Source organism: Leptonychotes weddellii, chromosome 6, assembly GCF_054177405.1.
Source record: "Leptonychotes weddellii isolate Sample4059 chromosome 6, ASM5417740v2, whole genome shotgun sequence".
In the NCBI taxonomy this organism is placed as follows: domain Eukaryota; kingdom Metazoa; phylum Chordata; class Mammalia; order Carnivora; family Phocidae; genus Leptonychotes; species Leptonychotes weddellii.
The window spans coordinates 70,101,219-70,121,793 of NC_138374.1; the positions used below are offsets into that span (position 1 = coordinate 70,101,219).

General features: G+C 38.4%; 1 protein-coding gene across 1 annotated transcript; it reads right to left on the minus strand.

Annotated features, from left to right (window-relative positions):
• Positions 1-614: 614 nt before the first annotated feature.
• LIPJ (lipase family member J) lies at positions 615-18,683 on the minus strand. Its single transcript, XM_081824369.1, has 9 exons — positions 18,366-18,683; positions 17,690-17,807; positions 12,272-12,470; positions 11,450-11,559; positions 9,807-9,943; positions 9,089-9,235; positions 5,530-5,601; positions 1,936-2,007; positions 615-946 (listed from the first exon to the last, which is right to left on the minus strand). Exons 1-9 carry the CDS (start codon positions 18,570-18,572, stop codon positions 713-715), a joined length of 1,296 nt encoding a protein of 431 aa, XP_081680495.1. The 5' UTR covers positions 18,573-18,683; the 3' UTR covers positions 615-712.
• Between the last annotated feature and the right edge of the window lie 1,892 nt (positions 18,684-20,575).

Sequence of the window (20,575 nt, forward strand, 5' to 3'; positions counted from 1 at the left end):
AGTCCTTGTATGTGATGTGCCCTGTACCGCCTGTTGATGCCCATCCATCCCAGGTCCCTGGGATCATGACCTGAGCTGAAGGCAGATGCTTAACCGACTGAGCCACCCAGGCGCCCCAACAACCATTGCTACTCTTTACACATATTTGCTGGAAAGGTAGGCTCTACAGGCTGGGAAGTGAGGCACAAACCCTTTATGGCTTTTATGAGCTCCCTACTTCTGAAGCTTGGCCGCAAGTAGGGCAGAAGCGGAAATACTACACTGGCATCCAAACCCTCCTTCTTCCCTTTTTCCTCCCCCAAACCCCTTTGCATAGCACAACAGTGTTTCTACTCTTTATTCAGCATAGACAAAAATTAGCTTTCGTATCAGCAAGCATTCTCCCAAACTCTTTTAATATCATATATACTCATATTTCTTTGAAGTAAAGAAAGCACCTTTTCAAAAAGTCATCCTTTTAAAATTATGCTTTTAGTTACTTATGTTGCATGTAGACACCCAACAGACTACTTTGGGTTGAGTTAGAATCTGCCGTTTCCCTCATATAATAAATGCCACTGATTTAATGAATGGAAGGCCTGGGGCAGTGAAAAAAATAGGGAAAAATTCCAGATTTTATTTAAATAACTGGAAAAACATGCATAGCAAGAAAAAAGTGATTGGATTTTAAGAGAAATGATATAGATCCTTCAACACAGAGTACCATAGTTCTTTATAGATTGCCTTGGATAATGTCAATGATTTCATGGTAAACTTGCTGATATACATCTAATCCGAACAAAAAGTCTATATGATTGTAGTAAGAAACAGTTTTATGGTATATGTGGTTTGTAATTTCAGGAAGTAGATTTTTCACATCTTCAGGATCGGCCAACAAGTCATTGCCCCCATTCCAAGTTGCTGTTGATACGTTCATGTTCCTCACATCGTAAAATGGAGAAGTGGACTAAATGTAGAGGGTTTTCATGGAAAATGATACATAAAAGGTGTTATTTACTTTTCTTTAAATGATGAATTAATACAATTTTAAAATAAGCTGAATCTAAAGTAATTACTACTATAAAAGCAAGAACATTGAAAGAATCATTATTATGATTTTTACTTAGAAATAGATCAGATACAAATCAAAATTAGACCGTTTGCTCTAATTCAGGGTATTCAAACATTCCTCAGAAGGAATTTCAGTTTTATTTATAAGGCATGAAAGTATTTCAATCAAAATTTTCCGTGGTTGTATAACTGCCAATATGTTCATCAATAAATGGTAAACATTGGCAATTGAAGCCAAATCTGATTTTATTGATTTTGATCTTTCTATTCTACTTTGGAGTTTTACATAAGCTAACCACATTAGGCATGAAGTTTAGCTAAGGCAGAAAAGGATGGTGGAAAAGAATAACTTTGAAGACAGACTTGGGTTCTAATACTTCAAGACTTCTGTCATCTTCCTCATACAATTATTACCACCTTCTCATTAACTTTTATCTTTTCCTCATTATGTGGAATGAGGAAAATTCCATTATGTGGAATGAGGGTTTGTCTTATCTTCCCAAATACAGTCAATAGCTTTTGAGGGTCAAGAACCATGTTATGCCTCTTATTTCTTATTTTACTAACCACAGAGCTACGCATATTATAAACACAATATTTTTCCTCTTGAGGGAGGATGAATTACTCTACAGCCTGTCAAACTTCTCCAGGCTTATCCAAGGTATTTGTTGTTAAAATAAGTAGAAAACCTGGAAAATACGTAGAAAACCTGGAAAAGCCCCTTGGGTTGGATGTGACAACATGGAGCCAAATCACGGCGATCTTCATCTGCTGGTCCTTCTCACTCTGTTATTATACTCTCGGGCTTTACATGAGCCTTTTTCTGTAGCAACATCATCTGAACAGATCAAGGAGATAGTTTTCAGCTTATACATAATTATGTACCTGATTAAAATGAGCCAAGTTCAGAACAGGACTGCCCCAGTCAAAAGCTCTCAATTGGCTAGAATTAAAAAGCTGAAAGAAAAAATTTAAAAGCAAGATTATGCTCATCTGTTTGCTACAGCACAGCTGGTAATGTGAGGTGTGCATTTCATGTACTGCCTGCCCCTTTGTACTGGGCCTGTGGGTATATGTGCAGGGAGACTTCCTTGCTTCTCCCTTCCTTTGCATAGGGCAAGAAATGGAAGAGGGAGGAGGTGGTGGGGGGCAGGGGAATCTACGGAATGTGATTCTGTCATCTTCATATAAATGCACATTTCCCCAAGGCCTTTTACCTTGTTAAAAGGAGCCTGTGTGCTTGGGGCAACATCAGCCGTCCCCAGAAATCCTCAGCTTCATCCACAGAGGTCAAAATTGTCTACAGGCGCCTGGGTGGCTCAGTTGGTTGAGCATCTGACTCTTGGTTTCAGCTCAGATCCTGATCTCAGGGTTGTGGGATTGAGCCCTGCCTTGGGATCTGCACTCAGCAGGGAGTCTGCTTGAAGATTCTCTCTCTCCCTCTCCCTCTGCCCCTCCCTGTGCTCATGCTCTCTCTCTTTCTCCCTAAAATAAATAAATAAATCTTAAACAACAACAACAACAAAAAGTTTCTAGGACTAAGTGCTTTAGGACTGAAATGACACTTCCCTAGACACCTTTGCTTCAAATAACAGCACTCAAGAGCATGATCCAGAAGCAATCCCTTGCTTCACCTACCATATTTGTAGCCTCACCACCACTAACTGCGGTGAGCCTATTAGGTCTAATCTGATTGCGTTCATTTTTTCCCCTAATAACGTTTTCATTGCAGGAAGGTTCAGACTCTCAGTTTACCCACCTTCTCTGAGACTCTAAATCTGACAGGTCTCCATGCACCCCCCCCCATTTTATCTCCTCCCATCTCCCCCCAACTCCTAAAACTCTTTCTACCATCTGGAATTCCATCCTTAGCCTGTATCTTAAAACCCATCTCTGATGGGCTCCTTTACCTTCCTGCTCTCTGGACAACCTGATTTTCCCCAAGAATGCTTCTTCTCCTACAGCTCTTTCCTGCCACAAAACTAGCTGAGGTTATTTATGACTTTAACATTTGTAAAACTCGTTAATTCTGAGGAATTTCCTCACATTACCTATGAGCAGCACTTGACCTAGGTGTCCATTTCTATCCTTGAGAGCTTTTCTTCACTTAGTTTCTGGAACACTGTCATTTCCTGATCTTCATTTTTCACTCCCTGCTCGTTTTTGGTCTCCTTGCTGTATTCATCCAGCTGCTGCTGCCTGAACTCTGAATCTTTCTATGTCTCATCCCACCACCCTTGCTCCTCTTCTCCCCATCTGTACTCACTCTGTGTGTTCTCATCCAGTCTCTTGGCTTTCAGTGGCATCCATATTTAAAATGTTTATCTTCCGTAAGTCTCTTCTAAATACTAGACTCCTATACACAACTGCTTATTCAAATTAATCACTGGGATGTCTCACACTTAACATCTCCAGAACTGAACATCTTATTTGTCCCTCAAACCTACACCACCACCAAACGTCCCGATCTCCTTTAATGGCAATTGCATCTTTTCCTTGCTTAGGCCAGAACGTCTGGAGTCATCCAAGACTCTCTTCTCTCTCCTCTCTCAGAATCCATCATTAAATGTCCATGGCTGCATGTTTACAATACACATGTATACTCAGAACCAAACCCTCTTCACCACCCTTCCTGGGAACACATCCCATGCAAGCCATCATCATTCTTGTTTGGATTATGGTAGTAAGCTCCTTAATTTATCATTGTTTCCACTTCAGTCTACTCAACATGGCACCCAAAGCATTCCCTTTTTTTTTTTTTCCAAGTAAACTCTACCCCAGTGTGGTGCTTGAACTCACGACCCTGAGATCAAGAGTCACATGCTCTGCTGAATGAGCCAGTGAGGCGTCCCCTAAGTATTCCTTTAAAAATGTAAATCATATCATGTCCCCTCCCTGCTCAAAAACCTGCAGAGGCTACTCACTTCAGCCGGAAAACCAAAGTCCTCACAATGATGTTCTTGTCCCTTTCTGGGTCTAGTACATTTCTGCCCCCTTTTCCCTACTCCTTTCTCCCTTAATCACTGACATCACCCTCACTGACCTTTCAGCCATGCCTCTCAGAAATGCTCCTGACTAAAGGCTTTGCATTGGCTATTCTCTCTGTCTGGAATGTTCTTCCTCCAGGTTGTTCACATTGCTAACTTTCTCGGCTCTTTTAAATCTTTTCTCGAATGTCACCATCTCATTGAGGCTGGCCTAACCTCTCTATTCAAAAACACAACCCACTACCCAGTATGCCTAATCTCTTTATCTTGCCTTTTCTCCTTTATTTTTCCATAGCTTCTATCCCCTTCTAAATTTTTAATAATTTACTTATTTGCTATGCTTAATGTTTACTGTCTGTATATCTACCACTAGAATGTAAGCTTAAAGAGGACAGGAATATTTATTTTGTCCAATGATATATACCCTGAGCATAAAACAGTACAGAGCACATAGTAGGTACTCAATAAATATTGTTTCAATGGATGAATAGATGCAAAGGTTGCTTAGATTTTCCTGGCCTATCACCGGGAATGAACTAAATCTAAACATAAGTTAAAGATTTTTAATAATTTACCTGGAAACAACCACTTAATAGATTTAAACATTTTTAAATGAGAAAGCTCTTATCAATATCTCAATGATACTGTAAATTCATTAGTGTTTGTTAAGTTTAAATAACACTCATAATCATCACCCTGTTGAACTCTCATAATATTTTTGTTAAGTCAAAGCATTACTATTAACTCCATTTTTAAAAGTAAGGAAACTGACTTCATAAAGATTAAATGAGCTTGCTCAGTGTCTCACTGTCAGTAAGGTTCAGAGAAAGGATTCAGTGTCTGATATTTTCATCTCAAGTATACTGTTCTTTCTAAGATAATTATCCTGGCTCTCAATATTAAGATGATATTCACACTGGATTTTTTTCTTCATTAATATTCATGCAATAAATATTCTTGAGTATCTGCTATTTGCCCAGAGCTCTTGGCCTTGCAAATGTAGAAGTGAATAAAACTTGCTCATGGTCCTCATGGAGTTCACAATTGAACAGAGAAGAGAGTGTAGTCTAGTGAGAGACTAGGCATTAGGACACCTGTGTTCTAGTCTTAGGACTTTTTTATTTTTTAATTTTTTATTATTATTATTATTTTTTAGTCTTAGGTTTTTTTTAAAGGAATAGCTCTGACTCTTTGGGCAAGTCAAGTGATGAACATGGCCTCAATGATTGCTAGTCTACTATTCCGAATTCATATTTTCTCATTTGTAAAACAAAATAATTATATTGCTCTGATCATTGCTTAGGGTTAGAAGACCTAGTAGGTTATGATATTAACATATTAAAAACTATAAATAATTACACAAATATGTAATTGTTACATTTTATCCTTCTAAATTTATCATCCTATGGCAATGGCATGATTCCCAGAATGATGGGATAAACCATGAGTGGTATAAATAAAATTGTACTAAAATGCACTTGAAAAGTTGTACCTGACTCCAGTGTAGCATATTTTGAACAGATGTCCCTGCTGGATTATGTGACATATACACATCCACACGACTCTGAGGGGTTAAAAAATTATTTTTATATCTAGTTCAATTGGAGAAAGCATAATCTTTGATATTTACTACACTAAATAATTTCAATTAAATTTAAAGTTATTTTTAAGTAATATAAATAAAAAGATAAAATTATATTTTAATTAAGGACACAAATGTACTTACTAAATGTGTAATTTTTGCATTAATGTAGAAGCTATTATTGGATTTCCAAGTTATGTAGTCTGTCATCCCATACTGAAAACAATCAAAACTCTTAGGACTCACACACACACACCCCTTTTGCTCACTAAAGAACTGAAAAGATTGAAAGAAATTACCAGGAAAAATGGAAAAGAAAAAACAAAAAACCCTCAAAAAAGCAAAGTACTAAAGACAGTTTTCCTTCAAGTTATTTGCCAAGCCCAGAGAATCTGAAGTTTCATTGTGAGAACTCAGCTAGTTCAGGAAAAAAAAATCAGCCCAGAACCTGCCAAGGGCAGTTAGGAGACTTTAAAAAGAAACCCTTTCCATGATTAACTGGGCTCCTGAAATTCTACACAACTCCCAAGGAAGCAATCAGAAACAGAACAGCATTCAAGTCAATCTGTCATCTAGGTTTGTACTGCCTACATGGTCACTGGGAACCTCAATCAGTGAACAAGACATATAATGTCAATGTTATCCTATCAAAATCTCAGCAAGTTATCTTAAGGATATCAACAGACTGCTTCTCAGATGGAGAGGCAGAAGACCCAGGACAGCCAACACAATATTGTAAGGGAAGAACAAAGTTGGAGGACTGACACACACAACTTCAAGATGTACTGTAAACCTACAGTAATCAAGACAGTGTGGTATTGGTGAAAGAATAGACAAACAGATCCATAGAACGGAACAGAGGGCCCCCAAACAGACCCCTATAAATATAGTCAACAGATCTTTGACAAAGGAGAAAAGGCAATACAGCAGAGAAACACTGGTATCTTCAACAAATGATGCTGGAACAACTAGACAACCACGTGGAAAAGAAAAAAAAAAAGAGTTGAGACACAGACCCCACACCCTTCACAAGAGTTAACTGAAAATAGAACACAGACCTAAATGTCAAACTCAAAACTATGAAACTCCTAGAAGATAACATAGCAGAGAAAATCTAGTTGACTTTGGGTCTAGTGATGACTTTTTAGATAAAACACCAAAGGCACAATCTATGAAAGAAATAACTGACAAGCTGGACTTCATCAAAGTTAAAAACGTCCACTTTGCAAAAGACAGTATCAAGAGAATTAGAAGACAAGCTACAGCCTGGAAGAAAATATTTGCAAAAGATATATCTATGAAGGACTGTTACCCAAAATGTACAATGAACCCTTCAAACTCAACAATGAGAAAATAAATAACCTGATTTAAAAATGGGCCAAAGACCTTAACAGACACCTCACCGAACAGATATAGAGATAGCAAATGACCATGAAAAGATGCTCTGCATCATATGTCATCAGGGAAATGCAACTTAAAAGAACAATGAGATAGCACTACACAACTGTGAAAATGACAAAAGTCCCAAACGTTGACAGCACCAAGTCCTGGTTAGGATGTGGAGCCACAGGAATTCTCATTCACTGCTGGTAGGAATGCAAAGTAGTACAACCACTTTGGAAAACAGTTTGGTGGTCTCTTATAAAACACAATGTATCCTTATCATACAATCCAGCAATCACATTCCTTGGTATTTATCCAAAGGAGTTGAAAACTCATGTTCATGCAAACTCTGCACATTGATGTTTATAGCATCTTTATTCATAATTGTCAAAACTTGAACCAAAATGTCCTTTAGTAGGTGGATAGATATGGTACATCCAGACAATAGAATATTTTTCAGCCCTAAAAATCAATAAGCTACCAACCCAGGAAAAGATATGGAGGAACCTTAAATGTATGCTAGTAAATGGAAGAAGGCAATCTGAAAGGGTTGCAAACTGTGTGATTCCAACTACATGACATTCTGGAAAAGGCAAAACTGTGGGAGACAGTAAAAAGATCAGTGGTATCAGTGGTTGCCAGGACTTAAGTGGGGAAGAATGAACACACAAAGCACAGAGGATTTTTAGGGCAGTGAAAATATCCTCTCTGATACTATGATTGTAGATCCATGTCATTATACATTTGTTAAAACCCACAGAATGTAGAACACCAGAGTGAACCATACCATAAACTATGGATTTAGGGTACTTATGATGTGTTGATGTAGGTTCATCAGTTGTAACACATGTACCACTCTGGTGGTCCTTGCCACACCCAAGGTCATCTAGGTTTTTCACTATGTTATCTTCTAGAATTTCTATAGTTTCACATTTCACATTTAGGTCTTTGATCCAAATTTTAGTTAATTTTGTGAAGGGTATAAAGTTTGTGTCTGGATTCACTTTTTTTGCATGTGGATGTCCAGTTGTCCCAACACCATTTGTTGAAGAGACTATTGTTTTTCTATTGCACTGCCTTTTCTCCTTTGTCAAAGATCTGTTGTTGATATTTATAGGGCTCTATTTCTGGGCTCTCTGTCTTATTGCACTGATCTTCTTGTTTCTTCTTTCACTAATCCCACACTGTCCAGATTACTGTAGTTTAATACTAAGTCTTGAAGTTCAATAGTACCAATCCTCCAACTTTGCTCTTTCCCCTCAATCCTGTGTTGGTTACTCTGGGTTTTGCTTCTCTCCATAAATGTTAGAAGTCATTTGTTAATATCCTTAAAATAGCTTGCTGGGATTTTGATTAGGATTGCATTGAATCTATGGACTAAGTTGGTAAGAATGGACATCTTGACAACTTCTCTTTCTCTGAATGAGTAAATTGATTCTTGCTGGGAAATTATTAAATGGTACAGGTACAGGAAACAACCAGTAGTCTAAATGCCACAGCTGCTTTTGCCCAATCTGGATTTTTAATTTAATGTGCTTAAAAAGTCTTAGAATGAATGCCTACATCTGTAACAACATCTATGTACAATCAATCCATATGGGCTTGGTAATAGTAGCTTGAGCCCTTAAACAGTTTCCCACTCCAGGAATTTTGATGAATGCCAGAAGCATGTAAGCTATTTCACAGGCACTAATGCTAATTACAAAAGGGTCAACAAGAAAGGGAAGGAGTGTTAGGAACCAAGATATAAGAGCAGGGGTTGTGAAAAACAAGTGATAAAAGACAACTTAAATACAAGAAACTTCAGGAAACTAACACCCAATAGTAAAGGCCAATAAAAAGACCCAGCACAGCACCTGCTCTCTGTTCTTTACAGAGGCAAGACAAATTTGACTGCAAAATAATCCCTGCATGTTCATGCTGATTAGTTTCAGAATGTTGGTATAGTTCCAAAACCAGAAAGGCTAAGAATCTATTAGTATATGTGGATAAATCATAAAATGACACACAAGGCATAAAATAAGTGCTATTAAGAGCTGCTTTCTAATAATTGACAAAATACATTTCAAATTCAACTTGTTCTCACCATATTTAAGTTCTCCAGGTCACATCCATATATCATAAACAAGATATCACGGCAAATCTTACCAATAGTCTTCAGTGTACACAGCTTTGAACCAACAAATCTTTTAAATGAGGTATTAGGTAGGAAGTCTTTGTTGCCAAAAAAAGCCTGTAAAACAAATTTACTTTATTCATATTTGAAAGACCAAAATAATTAATCAAGAAATGGTGCAATGAGCTCATTATATTTATAATCATATGCACTGTCTCACATTAGTTTAAAACATTTAAATTAGAGGGGTTCCTAGGTGGCTCAGTCGGTTAGGTGGCTGACTCTTGATTTTGGCTCAGGTCATGATCCCAGGGTTGTGAGATGGAGTCCCGTGCTGGGCTCCACACTCAGAGCAGTCTGCTTGTCCCTCTCCCTGCCCCTCCCCACCTCGCTCCTGCATTCTCTCTCTTTAAAATAAATAATTAAATAAAGTCTTAAAAAATTTATATTAAGAACAAAACTTGGAAGCAGGAGATAGAGGTAAGTTGACTACTGGATTTTCCTCCACAAAGAGATGTCCAAAGGTATTATAAGTAAAATCTTATTCCTTTGTAAAAACGAAAGAATCCAGTGTCACTGAAACCAGAAAATAAAATTCATACAAACATAGTCAAGACTTTTTATTTTGAAAGGACAGAAACATTGTCATTTTGGATTATCAACTACGTAAAGGAAAGGAATAACATACCTTTATCACTGACTTCCATTTGTATGCCCTTTTAATTAAAGGGCTCTTTGAGTATTTAATAGAAAAAACTGGAGCTAAGGCAAAAAATATTTTGATTCTTTCAGCTATCTTTGGTATTGTGGAAAACGTTATGAAAGCTGAAAGAAAATAAGACAGAAATGAACTATTCTTACACGATTAGTAGCATGTAAGAAATGACATCATGACAAGTAAGAGTAAATTCAGTATGCTATGACCACTTAATTGACTCATTCATTTCTTAATTCCCTTATCAAACATTTATCGGTCACCCAGTATGAGACATGCATATTGATCACAATAGCATACTGATGATTAGTATTAAAAACAATGTCTAGGCCATAAATAATGATAAATCAACACTAAAAGAGTCTTATAACCCCACAGTTGAGAAATCAGAAACAATACTGAACATTTCTATAACTGGCAATGCTGAAAATAAGTTAGTGAGCTTTTCTGATATTTGAATCTTACACTTTACGTGAGAGATTCAATACATGTCAAATTATTTCAATATTTACTTTTAATATATTTCAAAATATCCTTGCCTTCTTGTACAGAAGATAACCAAACACTAGTTTATATTTTATTGTTAGTTTAGAGTTATTAATGTGACAAATAGTTTTCCCCTTTGTGACATCTTATCAAGCTACATTCTTGCACATCTCTATTTTTATAGCTTTTCTGTTTTCTGAGTTCTAAGAAGGCAAACAACCAAAGAATCATATAACATATTATGAGTCAGTAAACTCTAGCACATAACCCACTTTTTTTTTTATTTAATAATTTTCCAAGATTCCTGGTTCCAAATAACTGAACAGCTGGAGAATCCAGACTCCAAGTCACACACATGGTTAATAAATGTCAGAGAAAAAATCTATGGAAAATTGGATTAGACTGTTATTCAACAAATTTTTTTTAAAGCAGGAAGTGGATTATTCCTATAAGAAAATGATCATTTTCAGCCTAGAAAAGACTCAGTGAATACTGGCTGCTATTATAAAATAGTCTTTGTAACTTCCACAGTAGAGAGAGTGGGAGTAAGAAGGTTTACCGCACCATGTAAGAGAATTACGTTGGGTTTTAGAGAATTTTTTTCTTTTCTGAAAGTGAAGTTGTCACGCATTAGATAGAAGCATTGTTGTGAGCTGACAGAAGTTCTTTTCTAGTCTCTTTAAACATATGAAGACTTTGCTCATCTTCGTGTAGGTCTAAAGTTTAATCTGTCCTAAATGCATAACATAAATGGCCTTCTCATGTCTCTCCCTCATGAGGCCCTATGCCACACTTAAATGACCATAATAATAAGTATGAAATTTCTATTTGTGGAACAAGTTGTAGTTATGATTTCACTTTGATCCCAAGATGGATATCCAACTTCTGAACACTTGGAAACAAAGACAACTGCCAACAACCTGTTATTACAATGAGTTCTTTGTGACTGAAGAAGATAAGGTAGAAGTAAGGAGGGGGTAAGCTTCCCAGGCCCAGCTGTTGGACGCTCCTCTCAGAGCTCTGCTTTGTGTCACTTGTAGCTTGGGGAGCTTGCCCATGTCCTTAGGAGGTGTGTCTGCAAACTCTACAACAGTCATTGTGGACTATAGCGACAATCTTTCTTGCCATACCAATAGTGGTGCCCTGGGAATGACCTATATAAAATATTTCCTCTTGTCCCGTGTGCTTCACAATGAAGTCAATGGAGGCTGGGAGGTCGTATTTTGCCATCTCATCAAAACTACAAAAGAAAAAGGGAAGTTGAAATCCCCTTGCTTCTAATGTGATGCTAACACTTGAAGATGATGAATAAGTAAGTGCATGAAACAATTTTCAACTCTCTTTACGTATTATCAAGAAGTTATGAGGCGCCTGGGTGGCTCAGTTGGTTAAGCATCTTGACTCTTGATTTCGGCTCAGGTCGTGGTCTCACGGTTGTGAGATCGAGCCCTCATCAGGCTCTGCACTCAGCGTGGAGTCTGCTTGAGCTTCTCTCTCCCTCTGCCTCTCCCCACAGTCGTACTCTCTCTCAAATAAATAAATAAATCTTAAAAAAAAAGGAAGTTACATGGCATAATGTATCTACTGAATAAAGACTTATGTGAGAACACAAAGTCAAGAAACTAAAATAGTCCCATGATAGTCTTATAAAGATGCTGTTTGTTTATTCTACGTACAGGGAGATAAACTAATATAGGTTATGGAATAAAACAATGGTTAAAGGAAGGGTGGGGTTAGCCAATAAAGGTTATTACTGAAAAACAAGAAACATGCTTAAGATCAAACAATCACTCTTTAATTTTCAAGCAAAAACTGACACAAATTGTTATGGTCTGTTAAAAGACCTGATTGGGAAAAGATACTTCTGTTCTACTTTATTTCATTCAAACACAAAACAAAATATTTGACACACTTATAAAATAAAACGAAACATTACTTGATGTTATTTGTACCTGAAGGCCCAGAATTCTTTGGAATTTGTTTTGAGGTACGTGTGTTTCCTGGACCAGGTAGTCCCTCTGCTGTTCCCCATCCATACGTCATAACCAGCATCTGCTAGAATGAAGCCCAGGCTGTTGTTGGGAAGATTTGAAATCCAGCTGCTGGCAGATGTAAATAAACCATGTTGCAAGTATACAACAAGCCTCTGAGCTAGAAAAAAAAAATGCAGAGAATTTCTTTTTAAATGTTGTAGTATCTGCATAAATATCTCATCTGAAATTCAATCTTTCAAAACATGACAGTTTGAGGTTTAAAAATTTTTTTTTTATTTTATATTGTATAGATAGGGTAAATTATTAATGTTTAATCCCATTGTATGTCAGTTGTTTAGCACAGTTTACAAAGAGTTTTTTTCAAATGACCAAATGTACAATTAGGCTATGTCTCACTTAAATATATTAACTTTTAAGATTAGAACATTCAAATATCTAATAGTAATGTGAGCACTCATATACGTTTTAATTTACTTTACTTTACTTTAATTTAATTTAGTTTAATTTCAGAGAGGGAGAGAGCCGGAGGAGGGGTAGAGAGAGTGGGAGAGAGAGACTCTCAAGCAGACTCCACGCTGAGTGTGGAAAGAAAGAAAGAAGCTGTTCCTTCTCAGGAGAGGTACTTCTGGCATTATTGGCTAAATAGGAGCTCCCACACTGGAGGAGGAAGGAGACAATCTCCTCTCTGACCAACTGACACAAAAGTACAAAAAGCTGACTCCCTTGCTTCAGGGTTGGACCAGCTCTGATGTACTTCATGTTCCTCAAGAGACCAGGGTGAGGCTAGAATCCAGTTGAGACCACATATTTACTTAACTTCTTCCTCTGCTCTCTTCTGTTTCCCCCATTTCTTTTTTCCTGAGATCCCCTCAATAAATCATGTGCACTCAAATCCCTGTCACAAGCTCTGTTTCTAGGGCACCTGACCTAAGAGTTACTACTAAAAGTGACCAAGGAAGCAGACATTTGTGGATGGGATTGTGGAGTTGGATTACTTGCTGGCTGGCTGGTTGACATTGAAGACCGCACCATTGACATCATTAATTGTAGGGAGAGTACTGACAGAACCTTGCATGTTGTAGCACTCCAGGGGCTAAAATACTCATGTTTCCTGTGATGGCACAGGATAGGAATAACTGGCTTGTGCAGTATCTCTCACAGTTAAGAGGTACAGAGGAAATAGGATTATGAGGTCTGGGTAGCTGTTGCTGAGTGCCAATCATGCTTTAAAGAGAGAGTATTACAGAATCAGGGCAATCAATCACCAATTCAAAGCAAAGGGTGAAAGTCCTAAGACTTTTCTGATAGCACCTCAACACCTCATCTTCTACTGCGAGAGGGCAAACTGAGGTGAAAATCATGGTCTTGAACTAATTGTAAGGAGAGTAGAACTCAGGAAGTTTGAATTCTCAGCACTGGGAAGAACCCATCCCATATTCAGGGCCTTGATAGGGAAGGAGGACTCAGAGACTTGAGATGAGACTATCTGAATAGAAGAACTCTAGAAGCTTGAGTCCCAAATTTCCCTGAACTCACTGGGACTATAGAGTGACCCACTCCTCTTTGTTAGAAAACTCTGACTTAGATATCTTTCAGAACAAGGCTTTTCCTCCTCAAAATCCACCCCAATCCCTTCCTGTGTACTCAATCACTAATGCTGGTTGAGTTCTCCAGTGGCTTGACTGAAGTGTTGGGCCTGCTGAGGGAGAGAAGAGATTATACACTAAAAGAGCTACAAAATCTGGAAGAGTATGCCTAAGTGTTGGATAGAAAAAAAGGAAAGATATATATATCTTACATATATATATATATATATCTTATGTAGGATATGTATATATCCTACAATGCAAGGTTTTACACACTGGCAATGGTGGAGAGGTCAGTCTCAACACTCTGCCAAGATTTCTCAGAAGCTTAGAAAATTCCAGAATAGCAAAGCAGATTGGGAAGGAAAAAGATACAGAGGCTCAAGACATAGGTATGCTAATCTAATAAATAAAACCAGAACACCCACCAATTGATTAATGTGCCTTGGGTGAGCCCAGAGGATATTTCATCTAATAAGTTGAAAAAAATACACTGATGAGGATATCATCAAAATTTAAAAACTCAGAAGTGGAGAACTTCGACTTCCATCTTGGGATGTATAATAAACTGGAAAAGTATTGCTCCCACTCTTATAAAAAAAAAAAAAAACACAAACAAACAACTACATTCAAATTCATGACTTTTAAAAAACTCATCAAAGAGCTGATTCACAGAGCAAAAATCGGGCCTCAAATCTGAGGAGAGACAGGTGCTTACAAGGAGAAAGGAGACATAAGCCCTCCCTTATGCGGGAGACACAATCTGAATAGATTAGGTAGAATAATTGAAGAATTAGTGAAGGCCAGGGATAGGCTCCAAGGACAGTGTGAAGGACAGGGTTCAGTAGAAAAGGGGAAGTCTATATCCTCCTGCAAGCTCTGTCCCATGAACCCTACATGAACTTCACAGAAAAGATTGGGAAGAGTCTTGCCAAAGTGTCCATTGTGGTGCAGATCTGTGAAAGGGAACAACAGTTATTGCAGGAGGGTCAAGACGCTCTCCTCTGATCCTTTCCCCATTTGCCCTCCAGAGCAATACTCAATTGTGGTGTGGGGCGGGGACGGGGGGCACAGGGAGGGCAACGAGCACTACATAGGATACACTAACCAACCAAAAGTGCGTAGGATGTCTCAACCAGTAGATGTCAGCCAGACACTGGTCTTAACCACTCCAGTGCTGTGCTGTGGGCTCACAAAAGGAGTAGCCATGATGAGAGAGATGTAGACTAACCTGGCCCCCCAGTGTGGGTGCCTCACCAAGGCGACTAGAAAAGTATGTCTGACCTGCCTGCAAAGGAAATCTCACAGGGTACCCTGCCCTCAAGGAGACCAAACCAGCCACTTGGAGACCAGTTGGGGGCACCAGACCCTTTCTTTCTTGGAAAGGGCAACAATTCACTATGACAGGGATTGAGATATATTTTGGCTATGATTTGCCTTTCTTTCCACCCAGGACCACAGCCTGCCAGCACTACTTTTCAAGAGTTCGTGGAGTGTCTGGTCTATAAATATGGAGCCCCTCATGACATACCTCAGATAAAGGGATTCACTGCAGGTCAAAGACGGTGCGTTCATCAGCATTATGGCCTTGGAAGGCCACTGGTCTTATCACATAACTACCAACAAAAGGCTGCCAACCCAACCGAGCAATGAAACCACCACCCAGTGGAGATGCCATCTGGGAGATGACATCCCATAAGCGTGGGTCCTATCCTAAGGACTCATTATATACCTTAAACAAATGGCCAGAATATATTGCTACTTCCTCTCATTGGTAGAACACATGAGTCTGAGAAAAAAAGGGGTAGGATTAAGACTCACTATCACCCAGTAATTCACTCCAGGGCTTATACTTTCTGTCCTCACAATTTAAGGCTCTATAGACTAGAGGTCCTCGTTCCCAAACAGAAAACACTTCCACTAGTTCACGCGGTAACTAATAATAAAGCTATGACTGCTGGCTGGCTAGACTTTGGGCTCCTCATGATAGAAGACTGTGGGGCGGGGCGGGGTGGCAAAGAAAAGAATTGCTATGTTGGCAGGAATAATTGGCCCTGATCACCATGACGAGGTAGGGCCTCTGATACAGAATGAAGATGGAAAACCATATTTGGCATTCACGTGATTCACTGGGACATCTTTTGTTACTCCCATGCCTTACTTTACCTGTAAAATGTACAAGTACTGCAACCATGACCTGTTTTGGGCACAGTAGCCCTTCAGGATAAGGGCCTGGCTTGCCACATCAGGAGACATGGCTGAGAGGGAGAGGATTCTATAGTGGGTAGTAGAGGTCAGAATTTATGAGTACCAGCCATGGCGTTAGGATCAGTTGCAATGGCAGATGTCATACTCTGTTCCACTCACCCTCTTCTTGCAAGTTTCCCCAGGTATTCTGACCTACCCAAGTTCTGGAAAACCTGTACCTGGATGAAATAAGCTTCATGTGAAAAACAAATGGATCTGAGTAATGCAAGAAGTGCACTCTGTTATTTTGGTGCCCCACCTAGACTTCCTTTCCTAAGCAGGTGGAGCATGCTCCTAGCTGTTGTGGGTGTTGCTTTCTAAGTGTTCATATTGCCCCTCTCTCTGTAGGATCGCCCCCCAGGCAAATGGCAATTGCCTCACCTATGAGAATACACCTCTTTCTACGAGAAGCCTTAAGCAATGACTAACTGCTGAGACAATGCAAAAGGCTAGCTGCCTAACTTCAGGGCAGGACCACTTCGGTATTGCAGTTCCTGGATCCATGCGCTACCCTGAGATCAGACTCCAGCTGGACTTAGCTGAGCCACATCCTTCCTTAGCTCCTTCCCCTGCCCTCCCCTGATTTCCACATGACCTTCTCCTGACCGTAGGCCAGCAATAAATCACATGCTCCTGACTCCCTGTCTCCAACACTGCTTCAAGACAACTCTGAAGCACTTACTATATTTTTAAATTACCTTTCAATATTTTATCACAGTATTCATGATATTAGGTCATACCGTGAAAAATGATTACTATAATTATGTTAAATATATGTTAACATTTTCTGTCTAGTAGCTCTGACCTTTATAAGGATCCAAAATTACATTGATTGAGGTTGTTTCAAATTAGTATCTTCCGTGAAATATACTTTAATGTTTAAAATGAGAACTTGAGAGGGTATTTTATAATATGAGAAACATTCTTTTCAGGGAGAAAATCTAAAGAGAAAACTAAAAAAAAAAAAAAAAAAAGGCTGGCTTTTATTTGAGCAATTAGATGAATAAGGAAAAGTAATCCATTACAGATTCTGCTAGTAAGTGGCTGATACAGGATTATAACCCTAGAGACAAATTCGAGTGCTTTATTTTTTTCACCTCATTTGTGGATAATGATGTACCTACTGTTGGGTTAAAGAACCAGAGTTTGCTACCAACCTGATCTCTTTGTTATTACTAGAAGAGACAGCCATAAAGACAAGGAAGGACGTTTTTACCAGCCGTTTTTTAAACCTATGTTACCATGTTACCATTTCTAACCCCTCCTGAAACAAAGAGATTGGAGAGAATCAACAGAAATGAGTAAAGTGACCCACAAAGAACACTTGGAACAGCTTAATTTCCATCACACTCTAAAACCACCTTGTGAACAGGAAGCCAGGGGAGCCCCTGGCTCTCTTCTAGTGACATGTAGAGACATGTAGGAGAAGTTAACTATATGCTTAATCTTTAAATCCTTTTCTTGTCTGAAACTTACTAAGAAGAAATGGAAGAGTTAAGGCCTTCAGGGCCCAGTAACCAAATTTCTCTGAATTGAATATTACCTGAACTGTCATTGTTTGTCTTCCCATAAGGAATTCTATAAAGGCCAAGGATGTAACCATCTTCAGTTACAATATCATATACTTCATCTGGGTAGCCCCAATAGGAAATAATCTGGCTCTACATAAAGAAAAAGGAAGCCTTTTAGGATACGATTTCTGGTCAGTTAATGGAACCTGATAATAATCTAACCTATTAATGTAATAATGGACCTTTGTATTGTCTCTCAACCTCAGGACTATTTCTTCTTACTAGTTCACTGATTGATTCAGTAATAGATATTTTAGAACATCTACTAAGCATTAGTCTTATACATTACTGTTTTCCTAACTACTAATCACTCAAACTTTTACCTACTCAGCCATATACAATTTAAAAATATATATTTATCCACAAATGTTTGCATGTCTATGGTTATAGCTAAGCTTATATCTGGAATTTGTATGTGTGGACATGTATACAAAAGAGAATTTATAAGTCCTCCATAAAGGTATTTAAATGTATGTATATATATTTTTATCCAGGAACAAAATAAGGGTGAAGGGGAAACTGAGCTACAGAATAGTAAATGAATATATAGACTGCAGACCTATTAAAATAAAAGCTCCCCCCTTCCCAGTTAAAGAGTAGCATTCCCTGTTATTTCGGCAGCTTAGCATTTATTTCCTAGCAACTTACAATGTTCATGTTCGCTTCAGGGTTCCTAGCTCTTCGATATCGAAAGGCACCTTGAGTAGTCCCAAGAATTAAAACGAAAGACATCACTTTGAGAAGGTAGGACATTTGGGATCTACATATAAAAGGAGATGTTAATACTATTAAAATTGCAGGAGGTGATAGCACTTGACTGTTTAAATAATTCTGTGAGTTAGGGAATATTACCATTTTCAGGAAAGAAAACCGAAGCTTTGAGAAATTAAGTAACTTCTCTAAGGACACACCATGTATAATAGGCAGTCAAGATTCTGATTCATTCCTGCTTCATTCCCAGATTCATACTTTTCCAACTACCCTCTTTTATAGCACAAACCCCTCTTTGATGTCTCCATTATAGAATTGTTAAGCCCAGTTCCAAAAGTTTTATCACATACTGCAAGTTAATTGATACCTGAATTAATGATGTAATGATATTCTTACCAGACTAACACTTTTTTTTTTTTAAGGATTTTATTTATTTATTTGCAAGAGAGTGTGTGAGAGAGAAAGAGAGGGAGAGAGCATGAGAAGGGGGAGGCTCAGGGGGAGAGGTAGATGCCCCACTGAACGGGGAGCCAGATGCCGGACTCTGAGATCATGACCTGAGCCAAAGGCAGATGCTTAACTGACCGAGCCACCCAGGTGTCCCTGGACTAACACTTGTTTAAAGTATGGTTAAAGGTTGTTGGGTTTGGGGGAAGGTAGGGGGAGGGATGAGGAGATTAGGAAGCTTGGATAATTTAACTTTTATCCAGCCTCTCAGCGTCTAGATTTTATTGCATATAGAAATGGGAGTTTTGGGAGTATCCTAAATTCTGGAAAGCCAGGACTCTTAAGTTCTTTCTAGAAAAGTAAGAAACCAAGGAGCCACTGAGGTCACTACAAACATTCTCTCTCCCAAAACATGACTTATGGATCTCATGAGCCTTGTACCTTATGCCTAGAAGGACATTATGCAGAGTTTATAAAATGTCCAGCTCTGCCACTCACGAGCTTTGTGACTTAAAGGAAGTTACTTCCCCTCTCTGAACATCAGTTTCTCTACCTACACTATGTGAATAATATAGCTACTTCTCAGGGTTGTTATAAGACTTAAAGTTTGATAAATGTGATATGATGCTTTGTTAGTAGAATACCAGTCATATAGCTAATCTTTAATGTATATTAGATTTCCTCACTTAAGAGAACTAACTAATACCAGCAACTTAGAGAAATAATTTACATGCAAATAAGTGATATGTCTCTCTTCTATATTTTGGTAGGCTAGTCTCCAGTGCAATAATTTAACAACTTGCTACCAAGTATCTAGATTTGCAAGTTTTAAACTACATTTATTTTTTAAAATGTACTTTCTATCGAAAGCTTTAATTTATGGAAACTGGACTTCTCCCCTTTTGGTCTAGGTTTGTATTATACTTGGTATAATATCTGTGCTCTTTAGTGAAGGCAAAAAGCAAATTTTAAAACATTATTACCAAGGTTTTCTACCAAAGAAGAGAGAGAAATTTGCTAATGTGCTTAGGTAAAACATTGATAACATGTGTAGTCACGATCTAGATATTCCTCTTTGGATGTGTTCTTGGCAAAGCGCTATCAGGTAGCAAGGCTACTTGGTTCTCTGTCCTCATGGGCTGTCTCAAATAGTTTCGTGGAAACTATCTGTATTAACTGGATTTTGAAGCTTACTGAATATACAGTGCTTGTTGCCTAGCAGAGATTTTAAAGTACTTTGCATTATGTCTGGAACATGTGCAGTATTTGTCATCCAAAATGAGAAATTTTTGAAAATGAAATGACATTAATAATTAACTTGGAAATAATTAACCTGGGAAACAGGCATAACTGGACTGCCCTAGGCAAGTAGGACTTACAGTCACCCAATTTTTATCCTTACTTCCCCAAATTTTGGTGTTTTTACCCTGATAAAGTACAGGAGAAGGATGAACCTGTGGCATATGGTTGCTGATACTCTAACAACCACCAATGGGAAATGTTTCAACTGAATGAAATTTTTTTTTTTTAAAGATTTTATTTATTTATTTGACAGAGAGAGACACAGCGAGAGAGGGAACACAAGCAGGCGGAGTGGGAGAGGGAGAAGCAGACTCCCCGCTGAGCAGGGAGCCCGATGTGGGGCTCGATCCTGGGGCCCTGGGACCATGACCTGAGCCAAAGGCAGACGCCCAATGACT

Bases quoted from the DNA above. Each gene is read 5' to 3' on its own strand.
- LIPJ (XM_081824369.1), bottom strand. From the start codon at position 18,572: ATGGTAATATTCCCTAACTCACAGAATTATTTAAACAGTCAAGTGCTA. The intron at 17,808-18,365 runs GTAAGTTGCTAG...TTCTTTATGTAG, and splicing joins CTGAAGCGAACATGAACATT to AGCCAGATTATTTCCTATTG. The intron at 947-1,935 runs GTACATAATTAT...CTCTACATTTAG, and splicing joins ACTTGGCTCATTTTAATCAG to TCCACTTCTCCATTTTACGA.